This window comes from Crotalus tigris, unplaced genomic scaffold, assembly GCF_016545835.1.
Source record: "Crotalus tigris isolate CLP2741 ecotype Arizona unplaced genomic scaffold, ASM1654583v1 scf7180000018306.2785112, whole genome shotgun sequence".
NCBI classification, from domain to species: Eukaryota; Metazoa; Chordata; class Lepidosauria; order Squamata; family Viperidae; genus Crotalus; species Crotalus tigris.
The window spans coordinates 2,101,551-2,126,715 of record NW_024096934.1 but is presented as its reverse complement, the minus strand read 5'-3'; the positions used below and the strand labels follow the sequence as shown (position 1 = coordinate 2,126,715).

The 25,165-nt window shown below is 46.5% G+C and overlaps 1 protein-coding gene across 5 annotated transcripts in view; it reads left to right on the top strand.

The window, feature by feature from the left end:
* Positions 1-25,165, top strand: part of TEP1 (telomerase associated protein 1) — a 101,204-nt gene that overhangs the window by 38,637 nt on the left and 37,402 nt on the right. For 4 of the 5 annotated variants that reach the window (XM_039350104.1, XM_039350102.1, XM_039350100.1 and 1 more), the window contains 19 exons: positions 682-800; positions 3,640-3,705; positions 4,929-5,072; positions 5,501-5,680; positions 6,423-6,543; positions 7,693-7,817; positions 8,359-8,475; positions 8,949-9,066; positions 11,864-12,055; positions 15,046-15,236; positions 15,823-15,976; positions 17,168-17,347; positions 18,078-18,170; positions 18,940-19,072; positions 19,791-19,941; positions 21,213-21,352; positions 23,113-23,201; positions 24,227-24,341; positions 24,686-24,911. In XM_039350104.1, the coding sequence (XP_039206038.1) occupies positions 682-800; positions 3,640-3,705; positions 4,929-5,072; positions 5,501-5,680; positions 6,423-6,543; positions 7,693-7,817; positions 8,359-8,475; positions 8,949-9,066; positions 11,864-12,055; positions 15,046-15,236; positions 15,823-15,976; positions 17,168-17,347; positions 18,078-18,170; positions 18,940-19,072; positions 19,791-19,941; positions 21,213-21,352; positions 23,113-23,201; positions 24,227-24,341; positions 24,686-24,911 (2,654 nt within the window). The remainder of the gene's footprint in view (positions 1-681; positions 801-3,639; positions 3,706-4,928; positions 5,073-5,500; positions 5,681-6,422; positions 6,544-7,692; positions 7,818-8,358; positions 8,476-8,948; positions 9,067-11,863; positions 12,056-15,045; positions 15,237-15,822; positions 15,977-17,167; positions 17,348-18,077; positions 18,171-18,939; positions 19,073-19,790; positions 19,942-21,212; positions 21,353-23,112; positions 23,202-24,226; positions 24,342-24,685; positions 24,912-25,165) is intronic. The other variant, XM_039350103.1, reaches the window with a different exon arrangement.

Sequence of the window (25,165 nt, the reverse complement as noted above, 5' to 3'; positions counted from 1 at the left end):
GACAGGCTGGACAAAAGGATCACTTAAAAATCCATCAGGTTAATGAATGTCGGTGTCCTCAGTGAAACAATCACTGCCTCTCTGCCTTAATGTTTCTAGAGGACCTTAGTCCCTCTTCTCCAGATAAATATGAATAATCATGAATTATGTGAATAGGCAGGTGGGTCTGAGGATAGCAAACAAATAGTAATGCTTAGTATATGGGATTGGTGTAAACTAGATCCAGTTAGGTTCTAGATGACCATTCTTTTGGATCTCATCCAAGGAATTGGTTTTTTTTTTTTTTACGATGGTAGCCTTGATTTTGCACAGCAGAAGAAAGCAAAAGTCTTTGCGCTTTCTTGGCCCAGCTGGAAAAAGAGAGGTTTAGGATGGGAGGGGTCTCAAAGCTTTGGTAGCTTCCGTAACAACCCTCAGCATTGGTTACAGCTTCCTATGATCCCATCTACAGGGTGCTGATGGGAGTTGTCGTTCAGCAACCATACACAGGTTTGGGTTGGGGAAAACCTGATGAATGCAACTGCTGGCTGCATGGAGTTGGAGGCTGTCAAGGTCTTCGCTTAAACAGAAAGAAAAAAAAGTTGCAGACACAAGCCGTTGCCTTGGAGTTTTAACATGTGCAGGTCAGCGTGATGAGTCCCTGCGTGTTACAGAGCTCTTATTTTTCTTTCCCAACTCCAGGTTGATACGATTCTCTTGCTAAGTAGTGATGTTGAGGAACTCAGCGGTTCTTGTCTCCAGACATATCGCCACCATATTGCCCCAGACTGCCTTTTCATCAACATCTGTGCTGAGCCAGGGTAAAAAGAGAGAGTGCTTCTTGCCTTAGACCAGTGGTTCTCAACCTGTAGGTCGGGACCCCATTTGGGGTCGAACGACCATTTCACGGGGGTCGCCAAACAATGCAATCTGCCATTTTTTCCCCCCTTTTCCTTAGCTGTGCTACTCCCTTTTATTCTATTGGCTTTTGAAAGCCAATAGAATAGACTCTCTTGAATAGAGTCTAATTCTATTGGCTTTCAAAAGCCAATAGAATTGTCCAGGCTGTCTCTGCCCTGCTGAGCCCGCCAAAAGTCCCATTCTGCAAACAGTGCTGCACCAGTTGAGTAGTCCTCGACTTACGACCGGTTGGGGGTCGCAGCATTAAAAAGGTTGAGAACCACTGCCTTAGGCCCAAAGATGCTTTTTCACGAGGCAACTGGACTTCCTTGTTTTTCTTCGGAGACGTTTCGCTTCTCATCCAAGAAGCTTCTTCAGCTCTGACTGGATGGTGGGGCATGGACGGATTTATATTCTTTGCAAACAGCTGATCAATTGCATTCTTTTAGAGAGTTGTTGAGGCCACCTGGAGGTTTATCTGTGTCCTGAAGGTCACCTGAGTAGTGCAAATGTGTGTGGAGCCTTGGAACTGCTGAAAGGACTGTGTTGTAGACTGGAGATAGATGATGCCATATCCCTCCTCCTCTGTTGAGAGAGGGCTGTTCAATTTTGGCTTTGGTTTGAAAGGGGGGTCAAAGAGGCCACCTATGTCAAAACTGAACAGCCCGCTCTCAACAGACCGGGAGGGATCCGACATCATCTATCTCCAGTCTACAACACAGTCCTTTCAGCAGTTCCAAGAAGGCTCCACACCCATTTGCACTACTCAGGTGACCCTGACGACACAGATAAACTGCCAAATGGGAGCTTGAGACAAGTATGACCTGGATAATCTGGGACATCTTCGGGACAAGTATGACCTGGATGACTGAGAATCTCCATAGACATCCTGCCTTAGACTGTTCATTTGTTTTTATTCCTCTTGATCAGTGGTTCATTTGGGGTCGAACGACCATTTCACGGGGGTCGCCAAACAACGCAGTCTGCCATTTTTTCCCCCTTTTTCTTAGCTGTGCTACTCCCTTTTATTCTATTGGCTTTTGAAAGCCAATAGAATAGACTTTCTTGAATAGAGTCTAATTCTGTTGGCTTTCACAAGCCAGTAGGAATTGTCCAGGCTGTCTCTACCCTGCTGAGCCCGCCAAAGTCCCATTCTGCAAACGGTGCTGCACCAGTTGAGTAGTCCTCGACTTACGACCGGTTGAGTAGTCCTCGACTTACGACCGGTTGGGGGTCGCGGCATTAAAAAGTTTGAGAACCATTGCTCTTGATGGACCCTTTCTGAAGCGCTTCACCCTGAGTGACTGAAATCTATATACCAGTGGTGGCGAACCTACGGCACGAGTGCCAGAGGCGGCACTCGGAGCCCTCTATGTGGGCACGCATGCCGTCGCCCCAGCCCCGCCTCCCCCCGCAGCTCCCTCCACACCAGCAGCCCCCCTGGAGGAGAGTCGCCCCCGGGTTCAGCCTGCTGGAGCAGCGCAGCCAAGCACATGGCAACTGGGCAGCAGATGATGCTGCGGGGCACGGGCGGAGGGCATGGCCACCATGGCGCTGCAGGGCCACCTGGGCGATCTGCAGCAGGCCATGGATGGCCCTGAGGGTGGGTGGGGTGAGGGTGGAGCAGGGCAGGGGCAGGCCAGGGGCAGGGCAGTTTGGGGGCACTCGGTCTCTAAAAGGTTCGCCATCACTGCTATATACTGCTAAAACTCTTGTGTCTGTTTGATTGTTTGTAACCTTCTGTTGTGATTCCGTGCCAGCCTGTGCTCCCAACAGCTGAGTCGGAGGAATCTGAGGAGGAGGTGGAGGAGGCATTTGGGGGGGGCATCAGAGCCAGAGGGAGACTCTGAAGTACAGTTGGATGCAGAGCCTGGGCCCTCCAGTCGTGTTTCTGATGAAGCTCAGCTGGGTGAGGAGCATGAATCAGACTTGGAAGGATCACAACAGATGGACTTGTTAATTGACGCACGCAGGCGGCGTCGATTAGCCAGAGTAAGGCAACAGAGGTCAATGAAGCACCTCCAAAGTAAGAAGAAGCGGCAAGGGGAGGCACCGCCTTAGGACTGCTAATTAAAGGGAGGAGGTGTGGGTGGTGCTGGTTGCTGAAGGCAACCCTTTGAAAACCCCGTCTTGGAATCTTGATCTGTGACTTCTCTTGTGATTTCTTGTTTGTTTTTCATCGTGCTCTTTTGGACTTAAGTTTGCTGTATTTGACAGGTTTGTCTACAATATTAAAAGGGGGTCTTGTTTTTGTTTGCAAGTCTCCAGCCTATTGCAGCAGCAGGGGTTTGGTCCTTGTGAAGTTAACAAGGATGGCAATAGGCTGGAACAGAACACCTTCCTCTGGCATAAACAGTGGATCATTGGGCTACAATTTTTGAATCCATGCACCTCAAATGGACTAACCAAATGCATCCAAAAATCCGGAATTCACGGTTCCCATGGGATTAAAATTTGGCAAAGTTGTGCCTGCTTCAGGCTGCCATGTTACCACAGTTAGCTGTGCTTATGTGATCATCATTTTCCAGACTCCCTCCCAGCTTCCTACAGGGAAAGTCAATGGGGAAGCTTTCAGGAAGTCCGAAAGTTGCTCCCACTGCTTTTTTTTTTGCCTCCCTCTGTTCCTTCTGTTTTTCTGTTTAGGTAAGGAATATTTCGGAAATAACCCAACTGGGGCACAGGTTGTCTAGTTAAACAGAATTCTGAAGTAGCATTGCACTGTGCAACTAAAGGAACACTTTTTTTGCCTTCCATCTTTAGGGAGAAGAGAACTTTTAAATCCAGAAAGGATGTGGTAATCCATGGTTTCAGCGAGCAAATGTTCAGGTAAGCCTCGGAGCTAAACCAGTGGGTGGAAATAAAAGTGGATGGTTTGTGTGAGGTGTGAATGATTACACTTTGTTATGGGATTGCTTTAAGGTGGATCACGGAAGGCTGATTCCACAGTAGAAAAGACTAAAGAGAGTTTACATAATATTGTGTTTCCCTGAAAATAAGACTCAACTGGATAATAAGCCCTAGCATGATTTTTCAGGATGCTTGCAATATAAGCCCCACCCCCAAAATAAGCCCCAGTTCAGATTGTCAGCCAGAGGGATTCATTTAGTACCATATTTCCCCAAATATAAGCCCTAACCAGAAAATAAGCCCTAATGCAACTTTTGGAGCAAAAGTTAATATAAGACCAGGCCTTATTTTCAGGGAAACATGGTAGCAATAGCTCTTAAACTTATATACTGCCCCACAGTACTTTAGACTTAGAGCACTCTCTGGGCAATTTATTTTGTTGTTAATTGCAAAGTCGTGTCTGACCCATCGCGACCCCATGGACAAGGTTCCTCCAGGCCTTCCTGTCCTCTACCCTCTTCTGGAGTCCATTTAAGCTCACACCTACTGCTTCAGTGATTCCATCCAGCCACCTCATTCTCTGTTGTCCTCTTCTTCTATTGCCCTCAGTCTTTCCCAGCATTAGGCCCTTCTCCAGTGAGTCCTTCCTTCTCATTAGGTGGCCAAAGTATTTGAGTTTCAACTTCAGGATCTGGCCTTCTAAAGAGCAGTCAGGGTTGATCTCCTCTAGGATTGACTGGTTTGATCATCTTGCAGTCCAAGGGACTCGCAGGAGTCTTCTCCAGCATCATAATTCAAAAGCCTCAATTCTCAGATTATTGCCCCCAACAATCTGGCTCCTCATTTTACCAACCTCAGAAGGATGGAAGGCTGAGTCAACCTTGAGCCCCATCAGGATCGAACTCCAGGCTGTGGGGAGAGTTAACCTGCAATACTGCATTCTAAATTCTTCTGAAGATGTTACCTAGCCTGGTAATGACTCATTCAGAAACCAACCCACAAGCTTAGAGAACGAATCTCCATCCTTATACTGCATTCTAACCACTGTGCCATCAGGGCTATCAATAAGCTTGGATAGCTAGTGGTTGTTTAAAGAAGCAGTTGGAACGAAAGCAGAAATCTCGGTAGCTGATGGGTGTCTGTATGCTTTACGGTCTGCTGGGAAATTCTAGATTGTAAAAGACCTTTCTTCCTTTGGCCAGGTTTATGTCTGAATGTGGCAATTCCCGGTTCTTAGAACATGTTGACAAAGTTGACGAGATTCACGGCTTGCCCAAGCAACGGCGAACAGCGACAGCTGAGCAGGAACCTGGAGTTGTGTCCTTGACACCTGTCCCCCAGAACAGGTGAGGTTAAGGGGAAGTAGCGAGAAAGACCACGAGTTACTCTGGGTCAATGGTTCTCAACCTTTTTAATGCCGCGACCCCCAACCGGTCGTAAGTCGAGGACTACTCAACTGGTGCAGCACCATTTGCAGAATGGAACTTTTGGCGGGCTCAGCAGGGCAGAGACAGCCTGGACAATTCCTATTGGCTTTTGAAAGCCAATAGAATTAGACTCTATTCAAGAGAGTCTATTCTATTGGCTTTCAAAAGCCAATAGAATAAAAGGGAGTAGCACAGCTAAGGAAAAGGGGGGGAAAAATGGCAGACTGCAGACTGCGTTGTTTGGCGACCCCTGTGAAATGGTCGTTCGACCCCAAATGGGGTCCCGACCCACAGGTTGAGAACCACTGTTCTGGATGGAGAATTGGGTATTGATTCCTGTTTTCCAGCAGGTGGCGCTCTGTGAGGATTTTCGTCTCCTCTACTTTCCGGGATATGCACGGTGAACGTGACCTGCTTATTCGCTCTGTTTTTCCCGAGCTTCGTGCACGAGCCGCCAAGTTCTGCTTAGCAATCCAGGAGATTGATTTGCGCTGGGGAATCACAGAACACGAGAGCCAGAGAAACAAGTATGTGGGTTGTTTATGGAGAAGGAGGCGGGCCGGGTAAATCAGTATCCATATTAAAGAAAAAAGGCTAACAGTATTTCCTAATAGTTAGAACAATTAATCAGTAGAACGAGTTGCCTCCAGAAGTTGTGAGTGCTCCAGTCCTGCAGATTTTAAAGAAGAGATTGGACAACTGTTTGTCTGAAATGGTAGAGCATCTCCTGCTTGAGCAGGGGGTTGGACTAGAAGACCTCCAAAGTCCCTTCCAACTCTGTTATTCTGTTAAATGAATGGAATTGACTAAGACAGTGGTGGCGATCTTTCATGCCACAGTTGATAAGTGAATCATTGCAGTTTTTTAAGTTAAGGACACTTCACTTGCCAGAAAGTCACAATAGATGATCACACATGACCCCGGGACACTGCCACCATCATAAATATGAGGCAGTTGCCAAGCATCCGAATCTTGATCACGTGACCGTGGGGATGATGCAGCGGTCGTAAGTGTAAAAAAAAACAGTCATAAGTCACTTTGTTCAGTGCCGTCGTAACTTTGAATGGTCACTGAATTCATTGTTGTACTCTGCAAAGGAAGAAGCAGAGCATCCGTGTCTCTTCAATGTGCTGAGACACCAAAATCTGTTAAATAAGCATGGTCACCTTGTGTAGCTCTACCTTCCCCGTGTACATCTAGGAAGGGGATGGGATCGAGGCAGAACTGAGGAGTGGGAGAAGAGAGTCACCAAGGCCTCTGTCTCTTTAGGCAGGTGGAATTGTGTCTGTCCGAAGTCTCCCGGAGTGATCTCTTCATTGGAATCCTTGGGGAACGCTACGGTCTTGTCCCGAAAGAGACTTCTTTGCCGGAGGAACCGCAGTATGCATGGGTGAGAGATGATGCTGATGTGACCTTGGGATCTGTTCCAATATCTCAGGGGCTGCCACAGAGAAGAGGGAGTCAAGCTATTCTCCAAAGCACCTGAGGGCAGGACGAGAAGCAATGGGTGGAAACTGGTCAAGGAGAGAAGCAACTTAGAACTAAGGAGAAACTTCCTGACAGTTAGAACAATTAACCAATGGAACAACCTGCCTCCAGAAGCGGTGAATGCTCCAACACTGGAGGTTTTTAAGAAGAGACTGGACAGCCATTTGTCTGGTGTAGGGTTCCTGCCTGAGCAGGGGGTTGGACTCGATGACCTCCAAGGTCCCTTCCAACTTTATTATTATTATGTTATGATCCTGAACAGTGTTTCTCAATCTCAGCAAGATGTGTGGACTTCTAACTCCCAGAATTTTCCCAGCCAGCATCTGGGATGTTGATGATCCAGAACAGTGTTTCTTAATTTCAGCAATTTGAAGATGCGTGGGAATTCTTGGGAGTTTGAAGTCCACACATCTGAAATTTGCTGAGGTTGAGAAACACTGATCATAGAAAGTGCTAAGTGAAAATTTCCTTTCCCAAATGAACAAAAAAAGTAAGCATCAATTCGATGTGCAGGAGGCAGTGATTTAGGACTTGCCTATTGTCGGCAGAGAGATGCATAGTGTATGTTTTATCAGCAGACAGGTCTGGTGGGATTTAGTGGCTCCAACAATTGTTAGGAGAAGGTCCATAGAAATAACATAGAAGCAGACTTAGTTTAGAATGAGCAGAGTAGAGCAACACAGAACAAAATAGAATACTTTATTTGGCCAAGTGTGATTAGACACGCAAGGAATTTATCTCTGGTGCAGAAGCTGTCAGTGTACATGCAAAGCAACAGAGTAATAATAGTCATAATAACGATACCAATAGAAGCGGGCAGTAGAGAAGAGGAGAAGGATAATAATAGTATAGCTGTACAATGTGGGTAAATATACTTAGACATAAGACAGTACTGTGGGCCTAATAAGTGGGCTTAATTAGTCAGTGTTGACAGGAAAGGCAGAAAATGAAGGGAACCAAGACTTAACCAGGGCTAAATGTGATCAAAGACAAAACAGCTGTTGAGATGGTTCTCAGAATAAGAGCTACTCTTTGAATATTTTCTCTGCAGGTGAAAACATATCCACCGGGCCGCTCCATCACCGAATTGGAGGCTGTTCAATTTCTGAATGGTAGCAATGATCCCTCAGCAGGATCTAGGGCATTCTTCTATCTACGAGAACCTGATTTTCTTGGGTAAATTGTTTTTATCAATTAACTTGCAGGTCTTATACACCAGTCTCAATTTACTAGGAGTCCTGATGGTGCAGTGCTTAGAATGCAGTAATCAAGTTAGTTATTTTTAAAGTCAATCAAGGCTGCCTATTCCTTTCTGCAAGATCAGTCTATCCTTTTTATTAAGTATACAGTTTAGATTTAAGTAGCAATAGTACTGAGATTTATATAGTGGCTCATAGTGTTCACAGTATTCTCTAGGTGGATTACAAGTCAGCATGTTGCCCCCAACAATCTAGGTCCACATTTTACCAACCTCAGAAACATGGAAGGCTGAGTCAACTTTGAGCCCATCAAGATTGAACTCCAGGATGTGGGCAGAGTTTTGCCTGCAATGCTGCATTCTAACCACTGCACCGCCAGATTAATAACCTTGCCCTTTGTCTCCAGTTCTTTCCACACCTTCAAAAAGTGCTTTTAAATCCCAACAGCAAATTCTCACACTGGGCTGGATTGTCTTAATCATACATTTTGAGCTGTCTGTCTCTCTTGATCTCTCCAGCTCTGTGCCAGAAGCATGGAAGAAAGATTTTGGAGCTGAGTCAGAAGAAGCTGCCCAACGCATGGCAGATCTGAAGGAACATCTCAGGAAACATGGAAGCTTGGCCGTCCTTAGCAGGTAAAGGGAGTGACATTTGTGTATGTTCTGCGACAGCTGCTGAGTGAGTGGGAGAACATACAGGTAGTCCTCGACGTACGACCACACTTGAGCCCAAAATTTCTGTTGCTAAGCAAGATCGTTGTTAAGTGAGTTTCCCCCCCATTTTATGTTTTTTCTCACCACGGTTAAGTGAATCACCGCAGTTGTTAAATTAGTTGTTAATCTGTCTTCCCCACCAATGTTGCTTGTCAGAAGGTCACAAAAGGGGATCACATGACCCTGGAGCCATCATAAATAAACACAAGTTGTCCAAATTTTGATCACATGATTGCAGTGATGCTACAGGGGTCATAAGTGTGAAAAAAATGATCATATGTCACTTTTTGACAGTGCCGTTGTAACTTCGAATGGTCTCCAAATGAATGGTTATAAAATGAGGACTATCCATAATGTGTCCTAACCTGACCTCTCTTTTTTTTTTTTTTTTGTAGCTATTCCTGTCAATGGGGTGGACTGGCCCAAGGTCAGCCTTTTGTGAAAGGTCTTGAAGATTTTGGACACAGAGTCTTGCGGGATGTGTGGAAATGCCTCCAGCACCACTTCATTGAGGTATCTGCAAACTACCAAAAAGCAGAATATTTGTAGCTCAGGTGCTCTCTGTGGCTTGGTTGTTTTCATGCAAACGTTTCATTACCAAACCTCATACGGTGGTACCTCGGTACTCATCATCCCAAAGGTGCTTTTTCAAGAGGCAGCTGAACTTTCTTGTTTCTCTTTGAAGATGTTTCGCTTCTCATCCAAGAAGCTTCTTCAGCTCTGAGTGAATGGTGGGGAATTGAAAGATTTGTACTCCTGGCAGACAGCTGGTCCTTTGCATTCTTTTAGAGCAGGGCTTTTCAACCAGTGGTACGGGTACCACCTGTGGTACATTGGCATCTGGCAGGTGGCACGTGACCATCCTAGAAAAGTGGTAGGGGGGAAGGGGAATAAGCTGAACCGGTGGCAGCACCGCACAAGCCTGAGTGAGAGATGGCTGGAGCTGCAGGGCTGTCAGGGCTCAGCAGAAGCGCCAGGATCAGCCCCAGGCTCCAGCTGGAGCTCTGCTGAGCCCAGAAGAAGTGCCGATCAGCTGGAATGTTGCAACATCTCCAGGGTCTTCTGATTTACATTCAGATGCTTGGCAACTGATTCATATTTATGACGATCACAGTGTCCCAGGGCCATGTGAAGTGACCAAAACCTGCTGCAACCACCCAACAGATGGGGGGATAAAAACCAAACACCCCCCCACCCCCGCTGCCAATCCTCAAGAGAAATGCTCACAACAATGAAAACCTCGGACAGGAGGAAGAACGTGGCTGGGCGGGCAGCAGGTGTCTTGCTTGGCTGTGGCTTGGAGGGCACTTTTTTCAGTGCCATTGTAACTTCGAACAGTCACTAAGCGAACTGTTGTAAGTCAAGGACTACCTGTACATCACTTTTTTCCTTTTTTTTTTTGGTCCTCAAGTTTTTGACACCTTGCTAGGCGACTGGTGGTAACTGGATATTGCCATATCCTAAAAGTGGTACAATGGGTGAAAAGGTTGAAAAGTCCTGTTTTAGACAGTTGTTGAGGACCCTGATGACACAGATAAACCTCCAAATGGCCTCAACAACTGTCTGCAAGGAGTATAAATCCTTCCATTCCCCACCATCCAGTCAGAGTTGAAGAAGATCCTTGGACGAGAAGCAAAACATCTTCAAAGAAAAACAAGAAAGTCCAGTTGCCTCCTGAAAAAGCACCTTTGGGACAATCATGACCTGGATGACTGAAAATCTCCATAGACACTCGTCATTAAGTGGTTCCGAGAGACACAATGAGTACCAAAAATGATGAGTACCAAACCATTTTTTCCCATAAGGACTAATGTAAATAAATTGAATGTGCTCTCAAACCAAAGGTAATGCACATTTTAAGACAATATGTAAAAAGATAGGGTTATATATTGTCAGAGCATGCGCAGCCATATTGCGCTGAGATAACCCAGGAGTAAACACAGTAAACAGTGGTGTCAAGGTTCCAATAGATCAGACATGTCAAACACAAGGCCCAGGGGCCGGATGTGGCCCGTGAAGTGGTTTCATGTGGCCCGCGAAGCCATCCTGGAAACAGTGAGGGAACGGCCCCTTCTGGGAGCCAATGTACAATTTTGTGGGGGCCATCTATGCTGAAACACATTCAGTCTTAGCTCCATAAGCCCCCCCCCCCGCTTGGCCTGAGAGGAACAGTGAGGCTCCTCCAGTGGACCATGCCTTGGCCCTTGCCCTGTTCCCACCCCCTTCTGCCAGAGACTCTCAGATCCCACTCCTACCCAGGCTCCCACAGGCATCCTTGACGCGAATGATGTAGAGCTGGCCACACTCACCCAATAGGTCACACCCACTCCATCCCCGCCCACCCAGTAGGCCGCAGCCACCCTGGCCCCACCCACCCAGCCCCCTGAGGGCAATCGCAATGCTGATGCGGCCCTCAATGAAATTGAGTTTGACATCCCTGCGATAGATGAAACCCATCAAAAGAACTTCAAGGCAAAAATTCTTCCTTAAAGAAAGGACACAGTGGTCTATATTAAATGGTGGTTTATCTTACACTATCTACAATATCATACCCCAGGAACAATATACATACATGTGCTAATACAGCAATCTCCAACACACAGTAGGAAACAAAAGAGAACGAACACAGCAGCGGAGCCTTCCCTTTTATACAGAGGCTCTTAAAGAGAGACAGATCCAGCTGGCTCTTAAAGGGACTTAGACCTTGCTGAGTCATTCCCAACATTACATCACACATCTCACATTACATAAACTGGTTAGCTGTTAAATTATTACCTTGACATATATCATTGCCTGAGAAATAAACCTAAAAATGAATACGTAAGATTAAATAAAATAAAAACTTCACTTTACCTATGTTGATGAGGAAAAAAGGGCAAAAATACTCAAAATGACCACAGAAGCTAAGATAAGACTTCAATGTGATGTACACAGGGCAAGATGTACTGTGTCACCCTTTGTTTTGACTGGAAAGGGTAGAGGGTCATGAGGTAAACAACACCAATAATTTCTAGCTTGCGCATGGAGTACCAAGCAAACGGCAAGGACCGGGACAAAATTTTCTTGTCAAAATGCATTGAGTACCAAATTTGACGAATTTCTTGACAGTTATACTGAACTGTACTGAACGCCACTGTAACATCAGCACTGCAAGAAAGCAACTAATCTCAGAGAGTACCAAGACCCCTCATATCTGCAAAACTTTGTCAAAGCTCTGCTATAGTCTAGCTTCAGGGATACTTTTTAAACGTTGTCAAGAAAATTTATTTAGAAATAAACTGAGCTTTATGTCTCTCACCTCTCAATTTAGGGAGGCGAATCTGAACTCACGACAGACTCAAAGGAAGAAGAAGGAAACGCTCTGCAAGAATCTTTCCAAGAATTGCAGCAAAGGAGATTTTGTGCCCGGACGAAGCTTCTGAATACCACAGCGGCTCAGATGCGTGGTGGCAAGCTTTACGTTGTGAGCGGTGAACCTGGCCAGGGAAAGACAGTTTTCTTGGTGAGTAAAGGGAGATCTGGAGAACTTGGGACAAGATATGGAAGCTCAGTATGCAGCAATAACAATAGCAATAGCACTTGGGCTTATATACTCTAGAAAGGGTACAGAGAAGAGCAACAAAGATGATTAGGGGATTGGAGGCTAAAGCATATAAGAAACAGTTGCTGGAATTGGCTATGTCTAGTTTAATGAAGAGAAAGATGAGGGGGGACATGATAGCAGTATTCCAATATCTGAAGGGCTGCCACAGAGTAGAGGGAGGGGGGGTGTCAAACTATTCTCCAAAGCACCTGAAGGCAGGACAAGAAGCAACGGATGGAAACTAGTCAAGGAGAGAAGCAACCTAGAACTAAGGAGAAACTTCCTGACAGTTAGAACAATTAACCAATGAAACAACCTGCCTCCAGAAGCGGTGAATGCTCCAAGCCATTTGTCTGAAATGATATAGAGTTTCCTGCCTGAGCAGGGGGTTGGACTAGATGACCTCCAAGGTCCCTTCCAACTTTACTACTACTACTACTACTACTACTACTACTACTACTACTATTATTATTATTAATATTGCTTCATACTGCTTTACAGCCCTCTCTAAGGGGTTTACAGAGTCAGCATATGGCCCCCCCAACAATCTGTAGCAAGGCACGAGGTAGTGCTGGCCCACTTACCCATTAGGAAGTAAAAATCATAATGAATGAATGAATAGCAATAGCACTTAAGACTTATATACCCCTTCATAATATATAAGCCCTCTCTTTATAATCCCTCTAGTATATAAGCCATCTCTAAATGGTTTACAGAGTCATCTGGGTCCTCATTTTACTGACCTTGGAAAGATGGAAGGGTGAGTCAACCTTGAGCTGGTGAAAATCAGACTGCTGGTAGTGGGCAGAATTAGCCTGCAGTACTGCATTCTAACCACTGCACCACCATGGCTCCAGTAATATGTTCTGGTGTGATAAAAATAGTATCACCTGTATGCAACAGGAAATATTAGTAGTTTGGAGGAGGGGAAGGAAAAGAGTCAAGTACAGATAGTACTCGACTTACAACAGTTCGTTTAGTGACCGTTGGAAGTTACAGCAGCACTGAAAAAAGTGACTTATGACCCTTTTTCCCACTTGGTGAAGCATCTCCATGGTCATGTGATCAAAATTCAGACGTTTGGCAACTGACTCATATTTATTGCAGTGTCATGTGATCACCCTTTGCGACTTTCTGACAAGCAGAGTCAATTTGTTGTTGTTGTTAATTGCAAAGACGTGTCTGACCCATCGTGACCCCATGGACAACGTTCCTCCAGGTCTTCCTGTCCTCTACCATCTTCTGGAGTCCATTTAAGTTCACGCCTACTGTTTCAGTGACTCCATCCAGCCACCTCATTCTCTGTCGTCCCCTTCTTCTATTGCCCTCAATCTTTTCCAGCATTAGGCCCTTCTCCAGTGAGTCCTTCCTTCTCATTAGGTGGCCAAAGTACTTGAGTTTCAACTTCAGGATCTGGCCTTCTAAAGAGCAGTCGGGGTTGATCTCTTCTAGGACTGACCGGTTTGATCCCTTGCAGTCCAGGGGACTCGCAGGAATCTTCTCCAGCACCATAGTTCAAAGGCCTCCATTCTTTGGCGCTCAGCCTTTCTTATGGTCCAACTTTCACAGCCATACCATTGCAACTGGGAAATTGGGGAAGCCAGATTCACTTAACAACCATGTGACTAACTTAACCACTGCCACAATTCGCTTAACAACTGTGGTAAGAAAGATGGTAAAATGGGACAAAACTCACTTAACAACTGTCTCGCTCGGGAACAGAAATTTGGGCCTCATTGTGGTCATACGTTCGAGGACTGCCTATATTAGACATTTATTCCTGCTAGCTCTGGAGATGCAGAAGAGAGAAATGGTCTTGGGGAAGAGCTTGAGGCATTTTTTATTCCTCTCTATGGAAGATGGACTTTTGTACTTTGTTAAAACTGGAGTTGCTGGACTGAAATGCTCCCTAAGAGAGAATACTTCAGCTGAGAGGAAATGGTGACTGTTTTGGTGTTTGAGGTTTGGCCGCTTAATACCACTTTACAATGCCTTGGTAAGGCCACACTTGGAATACTGCATCCAGTTTTGGTCACCGTGATGTAAAAAAGATGTTGAGACTCTAGAAAGAGTACAGAGAAGAACAACAAAGATGATTAGGAGACTGGAGGCTAAAGCATATAAGGAACAGTTGCTGGAATTGGGTATGTCTAGTTTAATGAAGAGAAGGACAAGCGGGGACATGATAGCAGTATTCCAATATCTCAGGGGCTGCCCCAAAGAAGAGGGAGTCAAGCTATTCTCCAAAGGCAGGACAAGAAGCAACGGATGGAAACTAATCAAGGAGAGAAGCAACCTTCCTGACAGTTAGAACAATTAACCAGTGGAACAACCTGCCTCCAGAAGCGGTGAATGCTCCAACACTGGAAGCTTTTAAGAAGAGACTGGACAGCCATTTGTCCGAAATGGTATAGGGTTTCCTGCTTGAGCAGAGGGTTGGACTAGATGACCTCCAAGGTCCCTTCAAACTTTTATTATTATTATTATTATTATTATTATTATTATTATTATTATTTATTATGGATCATCGCACAGTCAGCCAGATGTTCAGACTGGATTTGGCATTTTGTCTACCTATCGAGTCCTTACCCAGGACCTGGGATAGGCAGATGTGGATGTTTGATGGTATTACAGATATCGTCGCAGGATGGAAGCAGTTCCTAGTAAGGCCGCCTTTTGCAATTGACTAATAGTGAATTTGTCAATGCCAATGGTGTTCAAGTGGTGCTCCAGTTTTTTTGGTATTATTATTATTACTACTACTACTACTACTACTACTACTACTACTACTACTACTACTTCTACTACTACTACTTCAGTTCCAGGTTTGATGGAATTATAGAAGGGATTGTTATGTTGGCTGGGACCCACAGCTGAAGCTTTCTCTCCTTTTCTTTCCATCTCCACAGGCAGCACTTGCAGAGAAGCTCGGGAAGATGGTGCCGCTGGAAGGAGAAGGCCCTCCTCCCAAGTATCATGTTGTAGCCCATTTCACCAAGGCAGGACCCAATCAGACCAAAGCCCAAGTTGTGTTAGACCATCTCTGTGCCTTGCTGAGGAAGTTGCTAGAGAACCCACCAACCCCACCTAGAAGTTACAGGTTGGTAGAGTCCTAATTCTTCAGATCTGGGCTTGATTAGGTAGATGCTGGACATCATGAGAAGATTGCCTCAAGACTGCCCTCTGCCCTGCAAGTGTGACACAACAACAAAACCCAGAATTCCCAGTCAATTGGTTAATGAGGGGTCCTTGGTGCTCTCTGAACTCGGTTGAGTTGTTTTTTGCAGACTTTTCATTACCCAAACTAGGTAACATTATCAGTGCTAGTAAGGGGTGGGGTTTGCTTTCAGTTTATATTCTAGTGCAGGGATAGACAACCTTGGCTCTTTTATGACTCGTGGACTTCAACTCCCAGAATTCCTGAGCCAGCCATGCTGAGGGGAAAGGGAGAGTTTCTAAGCTGAGCCATGCTGGCTCAGGAATTCTGGGAGTTGAAGTCCACGAGTCATAAAAGAGCCAAGGTTACCTACCCCTGTTCTAATGGCTTGCCCTATCAGTGTCAATCACATGGCTGGGGCATTCTGGGAATTGAAATCCATACATCTTCAAGTAGCCAAGGTTGAGAAATACTGAATTAATCCTGATCTTGCAAGAAGGAAAGAGAGAGATTTATTTTTTGCTTACAGAGGGCTGATAACCCAATTTGAATGCCTTCTCCATGCGGTGGCCAAGTTGCTGAAACGGCGCCAGTCTTTGGTGCTTTTGATCGACGGTGCTGACTTGATCCATGATGCCGGAGGAGAGCTGGTATCTGACTGGCTGCCTGAGAAGATGCCACAGGTAAGGTGTAGCTTTCTTTCATATTTTTCCCAGTCCTTGGCTCCATTAGCCTGGTCCACATACATAAAATCCACTGCACGCCGCTGACGGGGGTGTGTGGCCTTTTTGGCAGCAGCTCGGCCGCGGCGTGCAGTCAGACTCGCTCGCCAGGCTGCCAGCTCCGAGTGCTTAGCTAGCAGGCAGTCTGTTAGTCTGAAGGAGCTGCCCCTGGTCCCAGGGAGTGAGCCCTGCCTGTTCCGTCCTTTGCCTCCGCTTGTCTTCAATGCCAGCGTAACGCTGCTTTATCTGCGTATTCCGATCGCAGCTGTTTTGACAGCCCGGGGACCTCGGTGAGATACAAAGCAGTTGGTTGGAACCTGCAAAAAGATGGAGGTGCAGTAGGTCCGCAGCCTTAAAACCCCCCCATCTGAGAGAGGGGAAGTGCAAGTCCCTCTCTCTGTCTCTCTTTCTCTGCAAATGGCGGAAGACTGGGAGCCGCAGTAGAAGGCTGAAAGAGCCACGTGCGGCTCCAGAGCCGTGGGTTGCCGACCCATGTTCTAGTCCAATCCCCTGCTCAGGCAGGAAACCCTATACCAGTGATGGCGAACCTTTTAGAGATCGAGTGCCCAAAAACTGACCACGCCCTGCTCCACCCCCTGCTCTGCCCCCCCATCCCCCACCTGCCCGCAGGGTCATTCACCACCTCCAGGGCCCGCCACAGACCGCCCAGGCAGCCCAGCAGCGCTATGGCGGTCATATTCTCTGCCCACACCCCGCAGCATCAACTGTGCATGATGGGGTGTGAGGGCAGAGTTTTGTCTACGTTGCCTGGCTGCCATGTCCTTGGCTGCACTGCTCTGAGTGGGCCACGCTCAGGGGCAACTCTCCTCCAGGGGGGCTGCTGGAGAGGAGGGGATCACGGGGGGAGGCGAGGCTGGGGCAACGGCACGTGTGCCCACAGAGAGGGCTCCGAGTCCCGCCTCTGGCACCCATGCCATCGGTTCGCCACCACTGCCCTATACCATTTCAAACAAATGGTTGTCCAATCTCTTCTTAAAAACTTCCCGTGTTAAAGCATTCACAGCTTCTGGAGACAAGTCGTTCCACTGGTTAATTGTTCTAACTGTCAGGAAATTTCTTCTTAGTTCTACGTTGCTTCTCTCCTTAGTTAGTTTCCATCTCACCCTTCCTTGGCTCTGTGTCTCCCTGCAGCGAGTCAGCCTGGTTCTCAGCGTCTCGGCAGAGTCCATGCTGCTTGAATCTCTTAAGCAACGGAAGGATGCCATCTTCATTCCTCTTGAGCATTTGGCCCCTCCAGACCGAGCTGCCATCGTCCGCAAAGATTTGGCCCTGCATGGGAAGAAATTGGAGGAGTCGGCTTTTAATAACCAGGTAAATGGCAAATCTGCAGATCTAGCCATGGTCAGCCTCAAACATTCTGTACAAACACCACCCCCGAATAACCATCCGTCATGCCTCCAGCATATACAACTTATATGCGACTTACAACAGTTCATTTATTGACCATTTAACATCACAACGGCCCTGAAAAAAGTGACTTATGACCATTTTTCGCACTTATGACCGTTGCAGCATCCCCGTGGTCACATGATTTACATTCTGATGCTTGACATCCGACTCACATTTATGATGGCTGCTGTGTCCTGGGGTCATGCATTTCCTCACATTCCCCAATTAGCTTGAAGCACTGCTATCTGGGCCCAATGACCTTGGATTCCCATGGCTGAGTTATTATTGTTATGACTAGCTGGGCTCTCATCCACATTCCCCCTCCCAGCACCAACTAAAAGCAACAGAGAAAAATGGCTGCATTTCCCTCTGTTGTCAAAGCAAGAACCTCCGACTGTTAGCAGCGCTGACCTCATAACTCCCTTCATTTGGAAGAAATGGGATAAAGAGTGGGATGAAACTCAACAAAGCAAGGCATGTCTACTTCTACAGCTGCCTTCCAGATACTACATATGGGCTGCCTTATCTTTCCTGGTTTTATTAGCTGGGAATTATGGGAGTCCTTGACACAGGTTTAGTGAGAGGCAGAAGATCGAGGACAGCAATGGAAAGGCATAATGGATCCTGGGACTCCAATCTCTTCTCTCCATAGATGCGGCTTGTGCTCCTCAAACGTGGCTCTCGGGAACCCTTATACCTAAGCTTGCTGATTCAGGACCTGCGGCTGTTTGCCCTCTACGAGAAGGTGATTGGTCCCTTAGAAGAGCTCTTAAGGCAGGCGTGTCAAACTCAATTTCATTGAGGGCTGCATCAGCATTGTGGTTGCCTTCAGGGGGGCGTGTGGGTGTGGCCAGGGTGGGTGCGGCCTACTGGGGTGGGCGTGGATGGAGTGGGTGTGCCCTACTGGGTGGGCGTGGCCAGCTTTACATAGTTCGTGTCAAAGGTGCCTGTGGGGGCCTGGGCAGGAGTGGGACAGATCTGAGGGTCTCTGGCAGAAGGGGGTGGGACCAGGGCAAGTCCAAAGGCATTGTCCACTGGAGGAGCCTCACTGTTCCTCTCAGGCCATGTGGGAGGGGGGCTGGATGGTGGTGCAGGCTGCCCGGAGCCCTGGGCAACAGAGGTCAAATGCCCAGCACCAAACCCAGCCCCACTTCCTCAAGGCTGTTGCTCAAGGTTCTCCTGGTTCCTCGCTGTTTCCAGATGGCCTTGTGGAGCTAAGGCTGAATGCGTTTCAGCACAGATGGCCACCACAAAATTGTACATTGGCTCCCGGCCGGCCAGGGCCAGGGCCAAGGCAGCGGGGGCCGTTCCCTCACTGTTTCCAGGATGGCTTCGCGGGCCACATGAAATCACTTCACAGGCCGCATCCGGCCCCCGGGCCTTGTGTTTGACATGTCTGTCTTAGGGGAAGGGTGGCTTGGAAAACCAAGACTTCAGCCTATGTCTAAGCCTCAAGAGGTTTCATCAGTCGTTCTTTTCTTTTTTTTTAAATATATCTATCTTTCTGGTTTCAGCTCTCAGAACGGATCCAGAAGCTTCCCATCTCTCTTCCGCTGATGATGCAACACTTGTTGGGTTGCTTGGAGCAAGACCATGGACTGGAGCTGGTTGCTATCACTGTGGTCTCTCTCTGGGCCAGCAGAGATGGTACATTGGAAAGGACTGTTGCCTGTGAACATTCAGCAGCATCATTGGCTCTGGGGTGTGGGTGGCAATGGCCATAAATAAGACCTTTGAGGGGCCTTAGTGCTCTCTGAGCTTGGTTGGCTTCATGCAGACGTTTCATTACCCAGGCTAGGTAACATCATCAGTGTTAGTCAAAGTTGATGATGTTGAACGCTGATGGCATTACCGAGTTTGGATAATGAAAGGTTTGCAAAAAACAATCAAGCTCAGAGAGCACCAAGGATCCCACATTTCAACCCTCGGCTACAAATATTCCACCTTTGATTGATGGGAAAGAGGGAAGCCATTGGCTTCCAGGCATATTGTGGAAGAACTTGTATTTGAACTTGATGCCTGAAGATCTAGTTTCAAGGCCTCTTAACAGAGGAAGTGACTTTGGTCTAGAGATGGGAAGGCCTGGAAAAAAAAAACTGGAAAAATTGGGAAAAAATGTTTCCTCCCCTTTTTCCCCTTGTTTTCCAAGGCCATTTTCCAGGCCTTCCCATCTCTACTTTGGCCCAGCCATTCTCTTTCAGTCCAAGGCTGGGATGAGTTTAAAATTAAGGGAGACCTTCAGCTCATCTTCCTTAAATGACAGAAGAAAGATGTTTAGATATAATTAAGGTCATGCTTTGATGCAAAATATCTAGCAGGCCCTAAGCTGCTCCATTGAAAGGCTGTTCTGCCTTTGATCCCGCAGGACTAATGGAACGAGATCTCTATTCCGTCCTCACTATGTGGAAAGAATTAAATGAGACCACCGTAACCTTGGAAAAAGCCATTAATGCTGGAAGACACGTTGGCAGCTTCCCCACTGCTCTCTTCTTTGACCTGCTACGGAGTCTGAGGGGGTAAGGGACTCACTTTTGGGCTTCTGGCTGAATAAAGATAATTCTCCCTGTAGGTTGTGAGTTGCTGTATGTCGTAGATGAAAAAATGGGGTCTTCATATGTGTGATGCCAAGTGTTCCTAAAAGATAAAAATGGGAATTAGATTAAGGATGCTGTCAGGGGGCTGCAATAATGTGAACAGCCACCAGGTGGCAGAAGAGAAACATAGAGAATCCTAACTGCTGCCCCTGTTTTGCAGTTGGACTTTGGGAGCCCTAGATAAAGTTTTCCATTGATTTTGCTGGGTGACTTTGGGCCCAATTCTTGCCTCTCAATCAAGTGTATGTCATAATGGAGAGCAGACTCTCAAGGGTCTCTAGAGCAGTGGTTCTCAACCTTTTTAATGCCGCGACCCCCAACCGGTCGTAAGTCGAGGACTACCCAACCGGTCGTAAGTCGACGACTACCCAACCGATCATAAGTCGAGGACTTTCCCTGCCCGGGAGTGCCGCGCATGCGTGGTGCCACCCCCTGTGCTGGCCGAGGCGTAGCTGGCAAGCGGCAGAGACGGCGCAGGCCGACCACCGGCTGGGCCACCAGCTGGCCCAGCCCAAGGGAGGTAAGGTACCCGCCGGCCCCACGTATGCCAGCAACCCTCCCTGCGCCTGTCAGCCTCCCACCCTGGCCTTCTTTTACTTACATTTTTAGTAGTTGCTCAGCAGGGAGGGGTGGAAACTTCCAGACAGCTCGCCTTCGCTGCAGACAAATTGCAGCACCGTTTGCAGAATGGGAGTTTTGGCGGGCTCAGCAGGGCAGAGACAGCCTGGACAATTCCTATTGGCTTTTGAAAGCCAATAGAATTAGACTCTATTCAAAAGAGTCTATTCTATTGGCTTTCAAAAGCCAATAGAATAAAAGGGAGTAGCACAGCTAAGGAAAACGGGGGGAAAAATGGCAGATGCGTTGTTTGGCGACCCCCGTGAAATGGTCGTTCGACCCCAAATGGAGCCATGTTTCTCAATATAAGCAACTTCAAGGTGTGTGGAGTTCAACTCCCAGAATTCCCTAAGCAGCAGTCTGCCTGGGGAATTCTGGGAGTTGAAGTCCACACATCTTTAAAGTTGCCATGGTTGAAAAACACTGACCTAGAGGTGTAGCAGAGCACAGATATATATATATATATATATATATATATATATATATATATATATATATATATATATATATATATATATATATAAATATATAAAAAACTAGGAAATTTGATCCATCTCTCTGCTATTTCTCCATAGTCTTCTTGGGGCATGCGGTTCCCCGTCAGAGCTTCCGGGTTCTCGGCTGCAACTCTGTGGCACCCCCTTGAGAATGGCAGTAGAACGGCGCTACTTGAAAAAACCAGGACTGGAGCATACAGCTCATGTGTTCTTGGCAGGTAAATTCCTTCAGCTTTTTTTTTTTCTTAATAGTTGGTGGTGTTTAAATAAAAGGTAGGTCACCAAGTGAGATACCCGTCTTTAATGGGAATTCAAATAGTGTGATATTTAATTTTAGTGCAAATTGTAAACTGATACCTGGTTGTGTTTAATGCAGCCCAACATTTGAGGCTGGGGCACAGTGCAATTAAAGCTAACACATGCATAGTTGCAGTTAGGGTCTTTGACATTGCAAATCAACTGTGCCCAAAGGAATAACAGAATAAGAGAGTCGGAAGGGACCCTGGAGGTCTTCTAGTCCAACCCCCTGCTCAAGCAGGAAACCCTATACCAGTGATGACGAACCTTTTAGAGACCGAGTGCCCAAACATCAACCCAAAACCCACTTATTTATCGCAAAGTGCCACATCAGCATTGTGATGCCCTTGGGGCAGGGGACATGGCCCACTTGGTGGGCGTGGCTGCAGTGGTCACGGCAGACTGCATTAGTGTGGTTGGGACCAGGGCGGCAGGGGCCAGTCCCTCACCATCTCCGGGGCATCCCCGGGGGCCAACACTGCTTGCTTGCTCACTTCCTGCCCTGTTGCTTCCAAACGCCACATGCTCGCTACTCTGGTGAACTCTGCTGGGGCAACGGCGCGTGTGCCCATAGAGAGGGTTCTGAGTGCTGCCTCTGGCATACGTGCCGTAGGTTCGCCACCACTGCCTATACCATATCAGACAAATGGTTGTCCAATATTAGAAATCTCCAGTGTTGGAACACCCACAACTTCTGGAGGCAATTCGTTCTACTGGTTAATTGTTCTGTCAGGAAATTTCTCCTTAGTTCTAGGTTGTTTCTTTCCTTCATTAGTTTCCATCCATTGTTTCTTGTCCTGCCTTCAGGTGCTTTCGAGAGAAGGAAGAGTCTGTCAGAAAAGAACAGTAGAAGTTTTAAAAAGAATAGCCTCATTATTACATTAGGACAGTGTTTCCCAAACTTGACAATTTTAAGGCATGAGGACTTCAACTTCCAGAATTCCACAGCCAGCAATGCTGGCTGTGGAATTCTGGGAGTTGAAGTCCACATGCCTTAAAATTGTCAAGTTTGGGAAACACTGCATTAGGACAAAAATTTAATGTAATTGAAACACATAAACATGGTCATAGCAGTGGCAAAGCAATGCTAAAGATATTAAAATGCCTGAATTTTAATTTTAGTCCTTATGACTCCCTGGCAATTAGGGTCATAAGTTAAGACAGTTGTAAAGTGGATCATCTTTGATCCGATTTGACAACCTTTTCTGCAATAGTCATTAAGTGAACTCTGTGGTCATTAAGCTAAACTATTGTAAGTCAAGGAATACCTGTATTTTGCTTTTTCTAATTACTCTGTGGCCCTCTTAACAATCAGTGCAAATTAAAAGCATATTCTTTTATCCTTTTCTGTGGTACTTCATTAAATATACATATAAAATTTATGTTTACCATTTTTTATTGTCCATTTCCATTGAGCTGCAACCAATTTCCACATTTTCCATGGAAATATCACTTTGGATAATGCAAGTTAGAATAATGAGATCATTTGGTGAGATTCGTTAACTGTACTTACTGAGACTTATCTGTACTTGCGTTCAATTGTGCCATGATTGAACAGATCATTGTAGCACCCCAGCCAACCTCTAGAGGGAGGCAGTGTTTTTCATAGTGGGAGACGGTGTTTAAATTCAACCTGTTGGGGGCAATAATGAGCAGTTGCCTGATATTTTCTCCTCTGTAGCTCACTGGTGGAAACTTTCAGACCCAGATGGCTCCCGGACCTTCCAGAAATCTGAGGCAGAGGCACTAACTGCCCTGCCATACCACTTGGTAAGTGACTCGAATGCTTCTAAGCAACAACTTAGAGAAGCTGGACTGTTAGTCTGAATAAAAGCAGTTCCTTGGAGACTTAAATTCCTAGACCTCATGTTTATAGAGCAAAAAAAAAAGAAAAAAAAGAAAGAGAGAGAGAGAGAGAGAGAAATTCTGTGTATATAAGGCAGTGGTTCTCAACCTGTGGGTCGGGACCCCATTTGGGGTCGAATGACCATTTCACGGGGGTCACCAAACCATGCTGTCCGCCATTTTTTTCCCTTTTTCCTAGCTGTCCTACTCCCTCTTATTGGTGGCCACACCCACTTGGGGGTCACCACAACATGGGGAACTGTATTATGGGGTCACGGCATTAGAAAGGTGGAGAATCACTGATATAAGGAATTGGAAGTGCATCTTTCAGGGGAAATTTTCCATTTTAAAACAGTTTCTTTTACATACAGAATTGTTTTTTTTTTTTCTTCTATTCAGTCCTGTCTGATTCTTAGAGACGCCCTTGCAAGTCCCTGCAGTTTCCTTGGCAAGGATTTTTGGAAGTGTTTTGCCATTCATTCATTCATTTATTTATTTTATTTATGAGACTTATATACCGCTTTAAGTGCAAGCACTCTCTAAGCGGTGTACACCAGTAAGCAATGTATATCTATATTTACATTGCCCCCAACAATCTGGGTCCTCCTTTTACCTACCTTGGAAGGATGGAAGGCTGAGTCAACCTTGAGCCGGTGAGATTTGAACCACTGACCTGCTGAACACAGTCAGCTAAAGTGGCCTGCAGTACTGCACCCTAACTGCTGCGCCACTTCGGCTCATTGCTTCTTTCCTAGGGTTGAGAGAAAATGACTGGCTCAAGATCATTCAGTTGGCTTTGTGCCCAAAACGGGACTAGAACTCACAACCTCCCGGTTCCTTTCCTGACTGGGGTATTCTGGGAGTTGAAGTCTACAAATGTCCTAGTTGCCAAAGTTGAGAAAAGCTGCTTGAAAGAGTGGCCTTCTTGAGTTATAACTCTTCTTCCGCAGGTCCAAAGTGGGCATTTGGACATTCTGGCTTCTTTCCTGACTGATTTAAAGGTTGTCAGCACGCATCTTCACCTCGGCCTCCTCCGTAGCCTCTCTAAAGCCTATGCACTCTATGGTGAGCCATTATGGGATTGAAAGTAGGGGTTCTCTCTCTCCCCCCCCCTCAATAAATTGGGGAATCACAGACCTGGAAAAGGGCTGCAACTTTTTAGCTGGGATGGAAAAATTGCAGGCTGCATTTTGGGCAGGGATGTCCAATCTTGGCAACTTTAAGACCTGGGGACTTCAACTCCCAGAATTCCCCATGTCGGCTGTGGAATTCTGGGAGTTGAAGTCCACAGGTCTTAAAGTTGCCAAGGTTGGACCTCTCTGATTTGGGGGTTGGGGCCCATTCTGTAGAAATACAAGTATGCTAAAAGGGACTGAAAATAGGAATCTATGATCCATTGTTTTCTGTAGCAACAGCTGCTGGCTCAGAGCCCAGTGAGGCAGTCAACTTGTTCGCTGATTTTTTGCAAAGAAACTTCGGGCTGCTTTCCCAAAATCCTCTGCTGCTCCTGCAACAGGCAGCAAATGAGCCTAGATCCTCAGACCTCTGCTCTCAAGCCCGGGCGGCGCTCCAGAAATGTGGGAGACCTTTCCTGAAATGGATTAACAAGCCAGAGAGGGCCCAGCTAACCAAGAGGTAAGTCTACCATGGAGGGATGAGGTCCTTTTCATGCATCTCACAATGTTATTGCTGCCCTGCACCTTTTATCTGCACATTGAATCAAGGCAAATGAACGTCTTTTCTTGTCGGTTCGAGACAGAGTAACTGCATAACTGCGGTTATAATTGCATAATTGCTGCATGCATAATTCAATCAGAATAGAGTTGGAAGGGATCTTGGAGGTCTTCTAGTCCAAGGCTTTTCAACCAGTGGTACGGGGACCACCTGTG